Here is a 16,787-nt window from a genome sequence, read left to right as displayed (position 1 = left end):
TATATTAGATATTAGATAAAATAATAAGATTCAGCACTATGACGTCACTTGTAAGTTGTAAGCTGTCCACCTGAGTGCAAATGAGAATTCGAAAGAGAGATAGAGGTAGAGCTTTTTTCCTCTTGTCCCCATGATTTATGTACGGCGTTGCGAAATAATGGATTAAATGCAGTATAGAAATAGTATGACACAGATGCCGGGGAGAAAATCTCTACCTGCAATATGAACAGAGCAGTGAAGGGAAATATTGGGAAAACGGGAGAAGTTACTCCATTTTTTAAGCTTCCGTCGTCTGTGCAGCCTTAATGGTTAAAGCTACATAGAAATCATGTACGACACAAATGTTCTTACATTATTATTACATATTATATAAAAATAAATTCCTAGACAGCATAATATTATGTCTATCTTTTAAAATTGACTCACAATAACACGTGAAACTTCAATAGCTTAGCAATTCGGAGCTTTCTGATTATATTTGTCTACTCTTACGTTTACAACACTCTTACTCATCCCTAATTAAAAAAAGTGAACATTATTACCTATTCAATAAAAAAAGAATCATGTAAATCGGTGTAGAAACACCAAAGTTATACATGAAATACGCTATAAGTCATCGCGCGTGAATTCAGAATCATGCCATAAGGATTATTTTTGTGTATCAGTTGCCGCGTTCGACGCGCTTGGCGGCGGGAGCTATAAAAAGGCGGCGGGTCCGCACCCGTTTCGCGTTGTCACGGCATCACGTGTGAACGGCTGAACCGATTTCGATAATTCTTTTTTTATTATATTCCTTGAAGTACGAGGATGGTTATTATAGAGAAAACGTAAATATGTACCACGGGCGAAGCCGGGACGGACCGCTAGTTATTAATATTATCGTTTTATAATACATCAACACTATTTTGAGAAAAGCGTCACCTAGTGGCACCCTCCACAGTTAAGAGTAGCAACGGTAATCTCTGTAAACATCTTACTTTGAACTACGGTATATAGATGGCGCTTAAATTAACTTCGATAGGTTTAGTTAACTTACATAGACCGTCTGTGCTATCTACCTAGAAAATATAACTTGAACGATCTATATAGGTACCGAAAATTTTTACTACTCGTGTCTGAACATAACATGAATGATTTATTTAAATTAATGAATGGGAATGGGCTATTACTATTTATAACTGGACTTTGATATATGATAAAATAGGTACATATGTATTATGATTCTATGAATTAAGGTTTGTACTGCATAGCTTATTAGCTTTAGCTTTGGCATCAATTTCATTATAAAAAACACATACAAGTATTTACGAGCACTTTATATTCTAACTAGCGGTCCGCCCCTGGTACATATTTCGCAATAAAAGGTAGCCTATGTTCTTTCTCAGGGTATAAAGATTATCTGGGCCAAATTTCATCAAAATCGGTCCAGTAGTTTAGGCGTGATAACCATACATACATACATACAAACCTTTCCTCTTTATAATATTTAGTATAGGTAGATTATTTTAAAGGATATTTCAGGTAAAATGAAATTCACACTTTTATCCAAATCGTTTATTCAAGCAAATGAACATAATATTATGAACAAACTATAACATTACCTACTTAATGATATTTACATTCCATTCCTCACTTAACTCAACGCTAAACTAACATACAACTAAACACTTATCCTAAACCTATGCAGAATATGTTTTCATTTGCTTCAAATAGAAAAATAAAAAATCCAATTAATTTGACACACTGCCAACTACCTTACATAATTGAGATTTTGTAAATATGAAAATATACTCTGCATCTCTTTATATATTATGTCAATTGCTTATCTTACATAATAAAAAATAATTGATAAATTATATCAAACCATTTGGAAGTTCCCCACAAGTCTCGGGTTACTGCAAAAAGAACAAACATAATTAATTACTTCAATTATTTATATGTGAGGGCGCTTTGCTCCAATTATTTGCAAATGAAGTTAGGTTTTAATATTATATTTGTTTTATTGCAGTTAGACTTAATGGAGTACATACAGATTTGAAGTGCCCCTCGCCAAATCGGCACCCTCTATAATTTAATACAGAAATATTATGTGCACACGAAAATCATTGCACCTATAAAATATAGGTTTATGACTATGATGAGAAGTAAAGTAGAATATATACAGACAAGAAAAAAATCATATTACCCTATTACAAATTCAATTGGGTGTGAATAGCATATTTTTGCTGAAATTTCATTAAGATTTTGAATGTAAATGTAAGGGATATCAATAAAGATGCACACTTTACAACCCATCATAGTCAGCAACTAGAATATGCTATATATTCAGATCAGTGGAGTGTCAACATAAAATAGCCTCAGACTGAAGTCATTAACATCTGCAAGATCACACAAGACTCACCACGGACCCAAAATAAATTTAAACAAAACACCACAACATTAACAATGGCTTGTCATATAAAACTTAAATAGTGCATTATATATTATTATTATCATATTGTGATTGAAACTAACCATCGCTACTTATGAAAATAGAGCACTTCGTGAACTATTAGTAATTAAAATATGACCATTGTATCTATGACAATTACAATACAATATTCTTGTTTAAAAATTATGCAAAAATATTTTTCCAATATAACACTGCAAGGAAGACTAAAAATTTTAAATCAAATTGTTGAGTTAAGCAGTGCCTGCGTCCAAAGTCACTTCATATAATTGTAAATATAATCAATAAATACAATTAAAATTTTCAGTTGATATGATCATTGAAATATTTGCAGTCATGTTTTAAAATTTAAGTTTACATACTTTTCATGTTACAACATCTAAATACACTTATTAATTGGCCAATTTTGTTTTTAAAGTAGTTTGAAATGAGCTGCTTTGTAGGCACTTTTATGTCTACCAAATGTAGGTCACAAAGCAGTCAGTTGTGACAGAGCATGAAACACAATTCCAGTGATAATGCAACAGCAGCATCCAGATCATCACAAGTCCATTACTAAGCACAAATATAAATTTAAAAAATAACATTAAAAGTAAATAAAATATTTCAGATACAACTATACGAGGACATCTCTACACCCTTCATAACATACAAAACTCATATGATTTAAAACTATTAGTTCAAATGATTCACTATAGTTTCGTAAAATTTACATTACTAAAGAGCAGACGCGACCACAACATTCACTCGGCGCGACGGCCGGATAAGACACTCGGAAACACTTCACATGGAGCTCAGCACGGAAGGGCCCTCACTGTTGTTGACCGGGTTGCGTCGTCTGATTCGCCGACTTCGTAATCACTATTGTCTGCTTATTCCCTGCTCCCGCCTTGCCTAACTGCAAAACATTCGACGGCAGAGTGATAATCTTATTACCACCTACTGTGTTGGCCGACACTAGCTTAACAATTGTCGCCCCAGGGGGCATTCCTTGTGCTTGTCCCCCGCTCGAGACCGCTGCTCTGTTCTGTACCATTGCCATCTTGGGTACTGTGGCTACAGTCATACCAGTGGATGTTTTAACCAGCGTTACATATTGAGGTGCTGAGCCAGATTGAGCGTTGGAACCCGGCGTCTTTTTGATGATGACTGGAATGCCAGCGTTGCCTCCAGCTTGTCTCAACACTGTAGCGCCGGTCGCCGTGTGCGTACCGGCTGCGGATGACGTGACGACTGTCGCTTCGCCCGATTTAGCTGTCACAATTTTGTATACGGGGGCTTTCACTTGTTGGCCAGAAAGAGCTCCACTAGCTATCTGTATTGTTCCTCCACTGCTACCAATGACGGGCAAATTACCAGCCCCAAGCTTTACGGGCACGCCCGCCGCTACTTTCGTTTGAACACCAGCTTGTATTGGAACTCCACCTGCTGTTTTAACCAAAACATTGCTAGTACCGATTTTAACATTTCCGGCGCTTAATTTCAACGGCATATTTGCGGTTCCGACTTTTTGTACGCTGTTGGCCAACTTTCCTTGAATGTTTGCCGCGCCAATCTTGAGAGGTACAGCGTTGCCAGCTAACTTCACTGCATTGCCTGCTCCAAGTTTTACGGGCACTCCTCCACTAGTACCAGTTTTGACTTGCACAAATCTAGGTGTGCTGGATCCTGCGGGTGAACCTAGAACTATCTGTGCATTCGATTGTGGTGTTGAAACGCGAACTGTTGCAGGAGTGCCTACACCGCTCACTATCCTTGTAACACCCTGTGGAGTCACAGCTGCTACCTTTATTTGCTGTGATGAGCCAGCTGCAGGAGATTTAACTACAGTTTTGCCAGGGTATGCTTGCTTAATGGTAGGTGTGCTCGGCGAAATCTTGACTGCAGCTTGTCCTGGTACTTTTATAGGACCTGCAACAACTTTTTGAGGTGTGCTTGTCGTAGGAGCGGCTGATGCAACTGCCACTGTGGCTCGAGCAGGCACTTCGGCTGGAGGCGGTGGTAGACTTGCAATTGGGGAAGAAAGGCCAAAAGCCTTAGCTGCATCTGGTTGGGAAGCGACGGGAGATTGTGGGGGTGGAGCAGCAACCGGTTCAGCTGCAGTTGGGAATCGAGCTGGAGTCACCTTACCACATTTCTGAACTTGCAGTAGATAAGTAGTTATTGTATTCATAGCCGGCCAGCATAGCTCTAATGAAGTTGTTCCAGCGCGAACCAGGGCCACACGACCAGCTTGTGGGGGCACTCCCACCTCCAAATACCACAAATCTTTACAACAAATCTGGTTGTTCCATGTTTTTCTGTAGCCATCACGGCCTGACCAAATGTACAGTCTGGTTTGTATAGCGACTGCACTGTGACCAGCTCGAGCTCTGGGTACACTCTCTACGAAGTTATCAAGGGATATATCATCCCAAGTCATAGTTTCCAAGTTAAGTGAAGCAAGTGTATTAGTACATTTCCATTCCTTCTCATGGGTTGCTAATTTTGATTCATCTGGTACAAGCGGTACCCAGCCACCATAAACATACATGTGGTGGCCTATGACAGTAGCAGTGTGAAGAGAGCGGGGCAGTGGTGGAGCACCACCCAGTTCTGGTTTAGACCATGACATGCTATCAACGTCTAGAACCCAAAGGTCACCCAAGCGTGAACCACTCATACCTCCATAAATGATCAGTGAAGATTTTCCAGTATTTTTGTCTGTATAAGCAACTCCACTGTGGGATTCGCGGGGGGGTGGCGATTGACCATACGTCAATGGGATGTCCCATACTGTCATAGATGAATTGGGATACAGTTCGAGAGTATACAAATCATTAAGATAACTCGGTATATTGTTCTTTGGGTCATCGCTCTTATTGGCCAGACCGCCAAATAGGTATACCTTACCATTGAGGAGAGTGAAGCTGTGACCGAGTCTGGGACACGGAGGGAGGCCCTGCTTAGGAGGCAAGGGCTTCAAATGCTTCCATTCCCAACGGGAAGCCTGTAGTTCATAGAGGTCGTTCGAATACTTGCCGTACTCTACCATGCCGCCAAAAACTAGAAGACGCGTTCCGTCGACTACGAAACCGTAGGCTGCGCATCCTGGAGGTACTTCGCCTTTGGTGACGGGTACGAACCATTGGTTTGTGGTGGTATTGAAGACGTGAAGCTCGTGAACTATCCCTTCATTTCCGCCGCCGAAAACTATCATCAAATCCTTTATGGCGACCGCGCGATGGCCATGTCGGGGTCGTGGTTGGGGGCCACTAGGATTGTACACTTTTTGCCACTTAAGTACAGCGTTTTCCTTCATTTTTACTATACATTTGTCAGTAAATGCTTAACACCGTATGTATCGCTCGGGATGCGTATCTATAGCATAGACAATGAGAAACGTCGTAAATAAGCTTTGTAGAAAATATTCGGTTAAGTTGAAGCTACGTACGGCAATCCAATTCAACTCTCTCTTTCACACTCACGCGTCTTCCCTATGAGTAACAAAAAATCACCATATGCAGCTTCGAGTGTTTAACAAAAATGGCGTTAGCAACAGCAATAGCAACTTTACAAAAGGAGAAAGAACGGCGTCGGACGTCAAGATCTTGTCTACGATTTAATATAGATAATAAATTTATCAGCCAGGCACTAAATTTTTCGTATTATTGAAATTTCGTTATATTAATAATTTATTGATAGTTAAATTTAAACATTTTTTATTTTACATTTAGATTTGTCCAGAGTAAATTTTAAAGTTTCCGTCAAGAAGAAGGTTTTTTATAGCTAGAGCACGTTATAAATGTATTAATATGCATTATTCATATTTTTAAAACTCATTTTTAAATTAAATACAAATTTATATTTCGTATATAAATTATTTAAAATTAAAGTACAGTTTGTATATAATCTATGATATTCCTATTTTTTCTGCTATAAACACATCATTATTTTTGGTTAATGTTGGTAGAATTGATATTATGCAAAGCGCGGTAAAACTAAATTCTAAAAATATGACGAATAATTACATAAAATATTTATAAGAGTAACAATTTATCCTAATGATGAAATATATTAATTTTCCTTGAATCGAAATGTACATAATTCTAAAATATGTAAGATAAGGCATTCGTATAACCTCTTTATTTTTTGTTTATTTATTTTTACATCATAACAGACTAAATAAAACAAAGCCAACACAGAATCATAAATGTATGATAATATTATAGACTTTTCAGTTTTCACTATACATAACAAGAATATTGATAAAATATTTTATACATACTTAATACGGTAATGCAAATTAGTATATTAATAATAAAATAACATACATTTTGCTTTTTAATAATAGTATTTATAGACCTCTATATATAGTGAATTTGATCGCATAAAATAATAATTATTGTTTCATCATAATTATTTACAGCAAATTGATTTTAAATATTACGGAGATCTTTCCCAGGTGAAAATATGGGATGAGAAGGCAAAGATAATATTATATATTTTGGAATCGAGTGTAGCGTGAGTGTAGCCAGTGTATTAAATAGGTTTCATGAAAGTTTTCTTCAGTTTTCACTTCAGAGTTTTCTCCTTTTTTAGTTGATATTTAAAGTTTAAGACTCTGTAGTTTCATCATCATCATCATCATATCAGCCGTAGGAAGTCCACTGCTGAACATAGGCCTCCCCAGAATGGGAGGATTTTGCCCATAGTCACCACGCTGGGCAGGCGGGTTGGTGACCGCAGTATATTTTGTCAATATTTTTTTTAATACTACAGGTATACTACATAATATGTACTATTCTCCATTTATTTATCATATTTCCACCTTTAAGTGTCGGAACCAAGTCGGACTTCTAATTTTGTGACCAAATCTTACAAAATAAACTAACAGGCTGTGCTAACAGGTAATAGGTAGTTAATAACTTTTAATACTTCAATTATTGATAAGAATTAAAATTTTTATTTGTGATTCTTATCAATATCAAATTATTGATATTGATAAGAATGGGGTTTTAGTGATAGTAATATGGTTTGTTGGATTTGTCACCGTTTGGACTAGGGATATATTATTTATTATGGTAAAAAAATACGAGTAATTTTTTTATACTAATATATGTATGGACTTTTGACATAAGGGCTTCTTACATTACAATCTAATCGTGTAGATTTAGTCGTCATCATCGTATTTAGAAAGTTAGCATCCTTAATTCAGAAGACAGGATGGTTTCTGACTGACAGAATCATAAAATTAATTTATTAGAAGGTGCACGGTGCACCGTGCAATCATGGTGCAATCGCATGTAGTATTAAAACCTTGGTACTAACTTATATCACACATTATGTCACATACATACTTCTTTTATTAGCCCAATTTTTTATTCATGATTAAAAAAAAATAATTGAATATTAATATGAACCAATTTTCATGAAATTTGGTATGGAGATATTTTGATACCCGAGAAAGGACATAGGCTACTTTTTACCCCGGGAAAATGACGCAACGCACGTCAGTGTGATTATAAGCTTCTACTTTCTTTTGCATCTGAAATAAATTTAGGGAAGTGTAATAATGGTTTACATGAAGTAGGTACTTAAATCATTAATTTAGTAGTTTCTACAATTATTTACTACTCTTCATGCTCTTAGCTATGTTCAAAAAGACTAGGTTAATAATAAGTAATCATATTGATTTAAGTGGTCCACACCAAGGTCCACACGGTCTGCTCAGAACTTAGAGCGTTAAGGCTCAGAACAACGTAGAAAATATATTTTTTAGGAGCTGGTGAGCTGGTAGCACTGAGTTTAGGACACAGATTGTCAAAACTGACATGTCAATTGTCATATTTTGTCATACGTCATTCATTATTGTTCATCGGGTAGCGGTAGATGCTATGCGCATAAATAATTTGAATGACATATTCTATTATAAGTATTATTTATTATTTATTAACTTTAAATTATAGAGATATACAGAAAAGCAGAAGTAAGTGTATATTTCTCTAATGTGTCGCATATATTTATCCTGGTTTGTCCTATATAGGAGTCCTATCCAAATTAATGGCTCAATTCCACAATAGATATAAATTATTGATTAAAAAAAAATATTATATCTGTGACCCTGTGCTGTGACCTAATTAGTAATTAGTGAAACGATAACACTCAAGTGCACAATGCACATTGTCAAGCAAGCATTAGAGAGATATAATCCAACTTCATCAATCAAATACTTACTTAATATTTTTCAAAATATACATAATATTATGCTTGTTACACTTAGAATATTTAATGGAATTTGAATAAATTAGCCAAACTGGTGTTTATGAAATCATTACTCTAAAGTCTAATGTACTTATAATAACCATCAATTATCATTAAGCACTTAATATTTTTTTTTAAATGTATAGGTAAGAGAAACTCAAAATTCAAAAACAATATTTGTTTTATTTTTAATGTATAAGCAGTATTACATTTTGTATTATCACGAAATAGGTACTAATGTCACTTAAAAAATTGTTTTCAGATTGCAACCATGCAGATGATGGATGTAAAATTAATGTTGATTTTATGTATTCCATGTAACTACAATTAAATTGTGTTGTATATATATTGAGATATTCAAAGAGTTGTTGTTGAGTATGTGAATAAATAATACCTAAATTATTATCAAAATTGTTCTAATGGATTGTTGTTTATTAAAAAGGAATAATAAATATTATATAAACATTAAATGCCTGTATGCCTTTTTCTTTTAAGTCAGAGCAATTAATAATATGTTCATAAATATTAAGCTATCTTCATTCAATTGCTGTCTGCAATTCATATCAATCGAAGTTGGTTGTTCGCACTGGATAGTTTTAAAAACATGGAAGAAATACAGCTACAAATGCTACCGCCATGGGCGATTAGTCCAAGCATTGCAATCTGGGGACTATGCACGCAGAGTTGCATTTTGCAGATGGTTACGGGGCCAATTTTGTAGAGATAATGATCTTATGAATAACATTTTATGGACGGATGTGTGAGCAGGCGCTGGTTTTGGTGAAATAAAAGCCCACACAAAAAATTTTAATGAACTGTATTTGTTATAATTAATTTTTTATAAGGCCTAGTTAATGTATGCAATGGTGCACGTCTTATGCGAGACTGACTTCCGATCATTATTTCTCTTTCACTCTCTTATGTTTTATACAGGATGAATCCAATTTCTCAAATAACGGTATGTACAACCGAAGAAACCATCATTACTGGTCCACTGAAAATCCCCTGAGATTCCGGGAAATACATAACAAAATCCGATAGAGATAGAATTGCGAAAAAATTATTTTCAGCAAGATGGTGCTCCACCTCACAACAGTCTTCAAACGCGCTCATACCATAAAATTGTTCATTTGGAACAATTTTTGCAGATTAAAATTTCTCAAGAATTTAAGGATAGTCTCATAAGAATGTTTTCATGTAGCTGCAACGGTTAAGGTACCTGCCCTTCATGCCCCATCTTAACCGTCCACCCTGTATACTAGACTAGCTGCGTTTTGCGGTTTCACCCGCGTGGCTCCATTCCTGTTGGTCTTACCGTAATGATATACTCTATAGCCTTCCTCAATAAACAGGCTATCTAGCACCAAAAGAATTTTTCAAATCATTTTCTATGCATTCTTCAAGCGGATTCATCTTTGCAGTTGGTTTAATTTCTTAAATTACTACTTGTTTCTTCTCAGGTGAATTTAAGAATGGTTAAGATAATATACTTAGCTATTATGTAATTTATTGTTCGTAAATTGGACCAATAGATTTTAATAAAATTGCTATTCTAAGAAATAGAATTTATTTCGTTTGGAATGCATTTATTTGTATTGATGTAACTATTTACAAAATGTGGTATAATTTTTGTAAATTGCAACCATGGTCTCTCATGTATTACAAATCGAATTTTATTTTGATACGAGGATGAAAACATTTAGTAGGTATTTAAAATATAAAAGAAACTGAACGCTACGGTAAATGGTGGAACTAATACAAAGTTTTTAGTTTGTTTATAAATTGTAGTTTCAGGGCTTAAAACTAGATGGCAGTGTATTACATTATTGAATGAGCAATGAGCATGTAGAGTAGGGTGGAGTGAAATATTTTTTTTCATTTTCGTTTCGGCATACCTGTAAAAAGATGACATTATTGCTCATAAATACACATGCAAAATTATACTTTGCAGATGATACATTTAGAGGTGCCCCCAACATCATGAACTTTCAGAAATTCAAAAAATTTAGTCGAAAATCGACAAATTAACGCTAAATCAGGATTCTGTGTTATCTCGTTGGTTGCCAACGGAAAGATACAGAATACACAATATTTCAATATATAAAAAAATGCCCAATTTTGCAAAAAAAAAACAGCCATATCTATACTTACTAATATTACAATCTATACTAATATCACAGACTAATAATAATATACTACGTATACAACTAATATTATAAAGCTGAAGATATTGTTTGTTTGAACCATCGTTTGAACGCGCTAATCTCAAACACTACTGGTCCGATTTGAAAAGTTCTTTTGGTGTTAGATAGCCCATTTATCGAGGAAGGCTCTATATAGCCTTCCTCGATATACACTATACAGCCTATGCTGTATAGTGTATATCATTACGCTTAGATTAACAGGAGCGGAGCCACGCAGGTGAAACCGCGAAGCGCAGCTAGTACTAAATAATTACTTATTTCTGATATTTTCATTCCTCTATAATATCATTTTCATTAATGAAATACGTTAAAACAACTAATCAGGCTATTATTTAGTGTATCACAAAGAAGTTTGTTATATAATAGACTTGAAGGCCATAAAAATACTGTGATTAAAAAAGAAATCAAAGTTTGCGAAAAAATCATATTTTTCTAATTTTCAATTGGGTTGGGGCATCTCAAAACATCAAGACACGTAAACAATATTTTCTATGCTGAATTCACTCATTAAAAGGCACCTTTCTGTCGCTATGCCATTTGAAAAGAAACAAAAAAAAAATTCTTTCATACATTATCACTCCACCCTAATGTAGAGACAGTTTGGTAAGTAATTATATTTCAGCTCAAACGATTGAGAACGTTATGTTATTTTGGTTATATTTCACAGAGCCTTGCAAATATTTTTCATTTAGTATAATGAAATATATTTCATTTAGTATATTGTATGATACCAATGTATGATACCTTAAAAATAACAGACGGACACATATTATTATCATTCTACTCAAAAAGAAGAGTTATAATTAGGTAAGTAGGTACAGTAAACTCTAACTGCATCGTCTCCTATAAAAGGAATAACTCATTTAAACCTATAACACTGTATAAATGAAGGTTTTGAAAAAATCTAAATATATCGCTAACTACAAAAAGTATAAATAAATACTAAGTTTCATTAGCCGGAGCAAACGATTATTAGTCGCTGTGTTTTTTGCATGAAATATCATTATTATGTCAAAGAAAGTTACAAGAAAAACATTGTAATTACAGTGTCTTGTGTTAACGATGACAGTGTTAATTAATGGAGTTTGTAAGCGGATTGTTCCAGCCTTCAGCCGACATTGAATAACTTTTATTTGCATTTCATTTCTCGAGTGAAGGTAAACAAATTAGTGTTCATTAATCATCTCGGAATTCATTCTTGTATTAAATTATGATGTGCATTAGATGTTTAACCGACTCTAAATAAATTATTTATTTTTATCAAGCTACATTAGAGCAATAACGGACTGAGCAACGTTCGGAAAACAAACTTGGGTACTTTATAATCGCACTATGTTCGGAACAGCGCTGTTACACAAAATAGGGTCTATTGTGGTTGTAATTTACAACAGTTTCAGTGAATTAAGCTTGAAATACGTCAGTATTATTACTTCCATCTAAATATTGGTATCGTTAAGAAAATAGGCGGTGAAAATATATCACAGCAAGCCTATTTTTATATATTACTAGATTTCCGCCCGCGGCTTCGCCCGCGTTTGCAAAGGAAAACCCGCATAGTTCCCGTTCCCGTGGGATGTCCGGGATAAAAACTATCCAATGTGTTAATCCAAGTTACCCTCTATATGTGTGCTAAATTTCATTGTAATCGGTTCAGTAGTTTTTACGTGAAAGAGTAACAAACATCCATACATCCATACATCCATACATCCTTACAAACTTTCGCCTTTATAATAGTATTAAGATGTACTTAGTTACTAGTTTTGAAGGATGATAAAGATAACGCTGATAAAAAATTAAGTTAAGTATAGACCTGACCGAGTGGTGTCCCGCAGTTCTGCTCCTGCTCGTAGTCGATTATATCAATTTAAATTTTGCCCTCTCTTTGTTGTACAATAAAGTCATGGTTACTAAAGCTAAAAAAATATTTCTACTAATACACATTTGTTTCTGACTCAGTGATCAACTGGGCGGCAATAAACTGGGCCACGTGGACCAGTTGTACATAATTAATTATGCCTACTATTTTTGTGGCCAACTGGGCCGAACGCGCTTTGATCTTGCGGACGTGATTTTATTATTTAATTTGCTGTGGTTAAGTGGGCCGACAATAAAAATTTAAGGCAGTTTGGTATAGTTACGAACACAAGTGTATCAAAATAAATTTGTCAAAAGGTAAATTGTGTTGGGACTTTGAGAGGAAAACAAAACATCATCAATCAATGTATATATTTCAAAAATCAACAAAATGTAGTTGTATAGACAAAGCTTAGCTTACAATAAAATGTTTTATATAACATGTAAATAATTTTTCTTATTAATCTAAGTTTTAAAATAAGGAATATAATTTTAAAAAAACAGTACTGCAATCACAAATTGACATATACACGATAAACATTCATATAACACAATACAAATAAAATTGGTTAATCCTAAAAATCACAGATCAGTTCAGTATAATTTTAATAGAACTACCTTAGCTTAATATAATTTAAGTCTCAATTCAAAAATTATGAGCATAACAGGATACAACATTGATTTTTTAATAAAAATATTTAAAATCACAGATCAATGGCTGCTATTTTCATTTTGCGCAAAGCTTGTGGCGAAAAGCCGATGAGTTAAATATCACAAAATCAAAATTAGCCAGAAAACATGTTAAACGATGCACTGTTATGGCTCATTTGCCATACATAATTTTTGAATTGAGACTTAAATTATATTAAGCTAAGGTAGTTCTATTAAAATTATACTGAACTGATCTGTGATTTTTAGGATTAACCAATTTTATTTGTATTGTGTTATATGAATGTTTATCGTGTATATGTCAATTTGTGATTGCAGTAGTGTTTTTTAAAAATTATATTCCTTATTTTAAAACTTAGATTAATAAGAAAAATTATTTACATGTTATATAAAACATTTTATTGTAAGCTAAGCTTTGTCTATACAACTACATTTTGTTGATTTTTGAAATATATACATTGATTGATGATGTTTTGTTTTCCTCTCAAAGTCCCAACACAATTTACCTTTTGACAAATTTATTTTGATACACTTGTGTTCGTAACTATACCAAACTGCCTTAAATTTTTATTGTCGGCCCACTTAACCACAGCAAATTAAATAATAAAATCACGTCCGCAAGATCAAAGCGCGTTCGGCCCAGTTGGCCACAAAAATAGTAGGCATAATTAATTATGTACAACTGGTCCACGTGGCCCAGTTTATTGCCGCCCAGTTGATCACTGAGTCTTGTTTCGACTTACGATATCCTTACCTATATAAAAATATGCTTTTAACTAGCTGTATACGTTCACTAATTACTTATAATTATCGTGGTAGAGCTACGCCGATTTATGACTACGAGGTAATTTATTGTAAAACATCATTACAGCGTCAAGTGAACTATCGACCTTTCTCGGTTACACAGAACTTAAGCTAAAAATAGACCTAATTATAAGTTGGCAAAGTTAGTATTTACGCGGAAACAATGTTGTCAACTTGTAAGTGATTCCCCGCAGTATCGTGAACTTTGATTTGTTTTTAATATAATTAAAGTGGGTGCATCAGAATGTGATAGTTTGTATGTAACAATGTGTAGGTTGTTTTTATTTTTTACGTTCAACCTGTTTTTTTTTAATTACCTAACATGAAATGTATTTAATGAATACTTATATCTATACTAATACATATTACAAAGCTGAAGAGTTTGTTTGTTTGAACGTGCTAGTTTCGTAATTCTTTCGGTGTTTGATAGCTCATTTATCGAGGTAGGCTATAGGATATATTATATATGTATAATTATCATCACGCTAAGACGAACAGGAGCGGAGCACTGCGGGTAAAACCGCGGAGCACAGCTAGTGTTTTATATTTCTTCAAAAGATCAGCAGAATAGATGTGAAATTAACTGCTCTATTATGTAGGTAATTAATTAACTGGAGGATCGAAGATGCAAAAATATATTTCTAAGTCATGAATTTTTAGTTAAAATATAGGTTTATGTTTTTAAAAGTAGGTTACCCTTTCAGTGCTTACTCATTAAGTTTGATGGATGTATCCTTGTGTTAGGACATAAATCTTTTTTACAAAAAATAACACGTTCAATATATGACCTAAAAGCTTTTAAGACTTGTATATTTAAAGATATATTAATATAATTAGGTATAGACTTTATTTAGGGTAAAATCTTTAATGGAGAGGGAGATAAAAGAACTTATACTCACTAAAAAAAGGCATTAAAGTAATAAAGCAATTAAAGTGTGTTTGTTTTATTAAGTCGCGGAGCGGTTATGTTATGATTCCATATGACCAGATTTCCGCCCGCGGCTTTGCCCGCGTTTTCAAAGGAAAATCCGCATAGTTTCCGTTCCCGTGGGATTTCCGGGATAAAACCTATCCTATATGTTAATCCAAGTTAGCCTCTATATGTGTGCCAAATTTCAATGTTCAAGTTCAATTTCAAGGTTCAGTAGAATTTGCGTGAAAGAGTAACAAAGACACACACACACATCCTCACAAACTTTCGCATTTATAATATTAGTAGTATAGGATATGGGTGTATGCAGATAGGAAGGCTGCAAGATGGATATTGGCTAGTGCAGGGGCTAGTGTACCATAATTAAATAATCAATCAAAGAAAGAAAATGAAAATCATCTGAAACTACATGCACGATAAAATGTAATTATATTCTTGGTAACAATGGTCATCTATATTTCTAGTATATTTAGGTAGGTACTTTAAAAGTCTCATTATTTATCCGTATTTGTATTACAAATAAAACAAGGAAACTAAAATCTGCATTAAAGCTGGTACAGTGCGACTTGTTAAATTTGGACTTGTTTTGCAGCGACCTAACTTTTAATTAATACCTACCTAGCTAGTAGGGTACACACCAAAACTTACAATGCCGAACATACCTACATATAAAAGTTGTTTATTATGAAGTTACAATTAGATTATGAAAGGCCTTGGCCTGGTTGAAAAAGTGGAAGTATTTTACATGATGTAGCAACATTATTTTGAATCAATTTTTTCAGATATTTCGTGTATTGAACACATCAACTTACAATTTATGATTTTCAACTAGATAATTCGAATTCTAATAAATAAACGTGTCTCCAGACTCCAGTTCGTATTATAATACGTTAATAATTATAAACGTATTGTATAAATACAATACGTTTTAATTTATTAACCTTAATTGGCGATATTAAAAAAAATGAATTGTGATTTTAAATTCCGAGTGTGGTAGTACGTTGCAAAAGTACTTATAATAATTATAATGTAGTTTAAATTATCATATTATGATTTATGATCAATTCTGATAATATTATCATTATAATTATGGATTTTACGATTCGTATTACAAGTATGTAGTTAAAGTAGAAATACAGTAAATGTAAATAGAAATTTTAAAAGTCTATGTTGATGGGATATAAACATAATATGTTTTGCACACACAAGGGTTGCTCTTTACGGGTAAAAGTACTTATAAGTTGAGATAATATAATACACATAGCCCTACCCCTTAAGCATTGTACACACGTGTGGGAACAAAACTTTATTAATATCTCTCTTTATAATCTGTACCAAGCCTAATTGTATTCAAACGGTATGCATTATTATTTGATTAACTATTCCATAAGAATTTTATATAGTAGCTTACCGCCCGCGGCTTCGCCCGTTTTGTCTAAAACCTAATAAATTATATACTAAAACCTTCCTCTTGAATCACTCTATCTATTAAAAAACCACATCAAAATCCGTTGCGTAGTTTCAAAGATTTAAGCAAACAAATGTAGGTACATAGGGACAGAGAAAGCGACTTTGTTTTATACTATGTAGTGATGATGTAGAGCCAGAAAAAGGCTCTCCAGTCGTTTTTGAG

At 33.9% G+C, this 16,787-nt stretch overlaps 1 protein-coding gene across 1 annotated transcript; it reads right to left on the bottom strand.

Annotated features, from left to right (window-relative positions):
* Positions 1 to 1,539: 1,539 nt before the first annotated feature.
* On the bottom strand, positions 1,540 to 5,931 carry LOC149897354 (uncharacterized). The gene has a single exon (XM_090116599.1). It carries the CDS (start codon positions 5,748 to 5,750, stop codon positions 3,261 to 3,263), a length of 2,490 nt encoding a protein of 829 aa, XP_089972725.1. The 5' UTR covers positions 5,751 to 5,931; the 3' UTR covers positions 1,540 to 3,260.
* Between the last annotated feature and the right edge of the window lie 10,856 nt (positions 5,932 to 16,787).

Source organism: Colias eurytheme, chromosome 26, assembly GCF_061535395.1.
Source record: "Colias eurytheme isolate Ceu_HAF_F1 chromosome 26, ilColEury1 Martin Lab GWU primary, whole genome shotgun sequence".
Lineage (NCBI taxonomy): Eukaryota > Metazoa > Arthropoda > Insecta > Lepidoptera > Pieridae > Colias > Colias eurytheme.
Note: the sequence above shows the minus strand (reverse complement) of the source record. Positions and strands in the feature narration are given on the sequence as shown.

Excerpts from the sequence above, each read along its gene's own strand:
- LOC149897354 (XM_090116599.1), bottom strand. The coding sequence starts at position 5,750 with ATGAAGGAAAACGCTGTACTTAAGTGGCAAAAAGTGTACAATCCTAGT.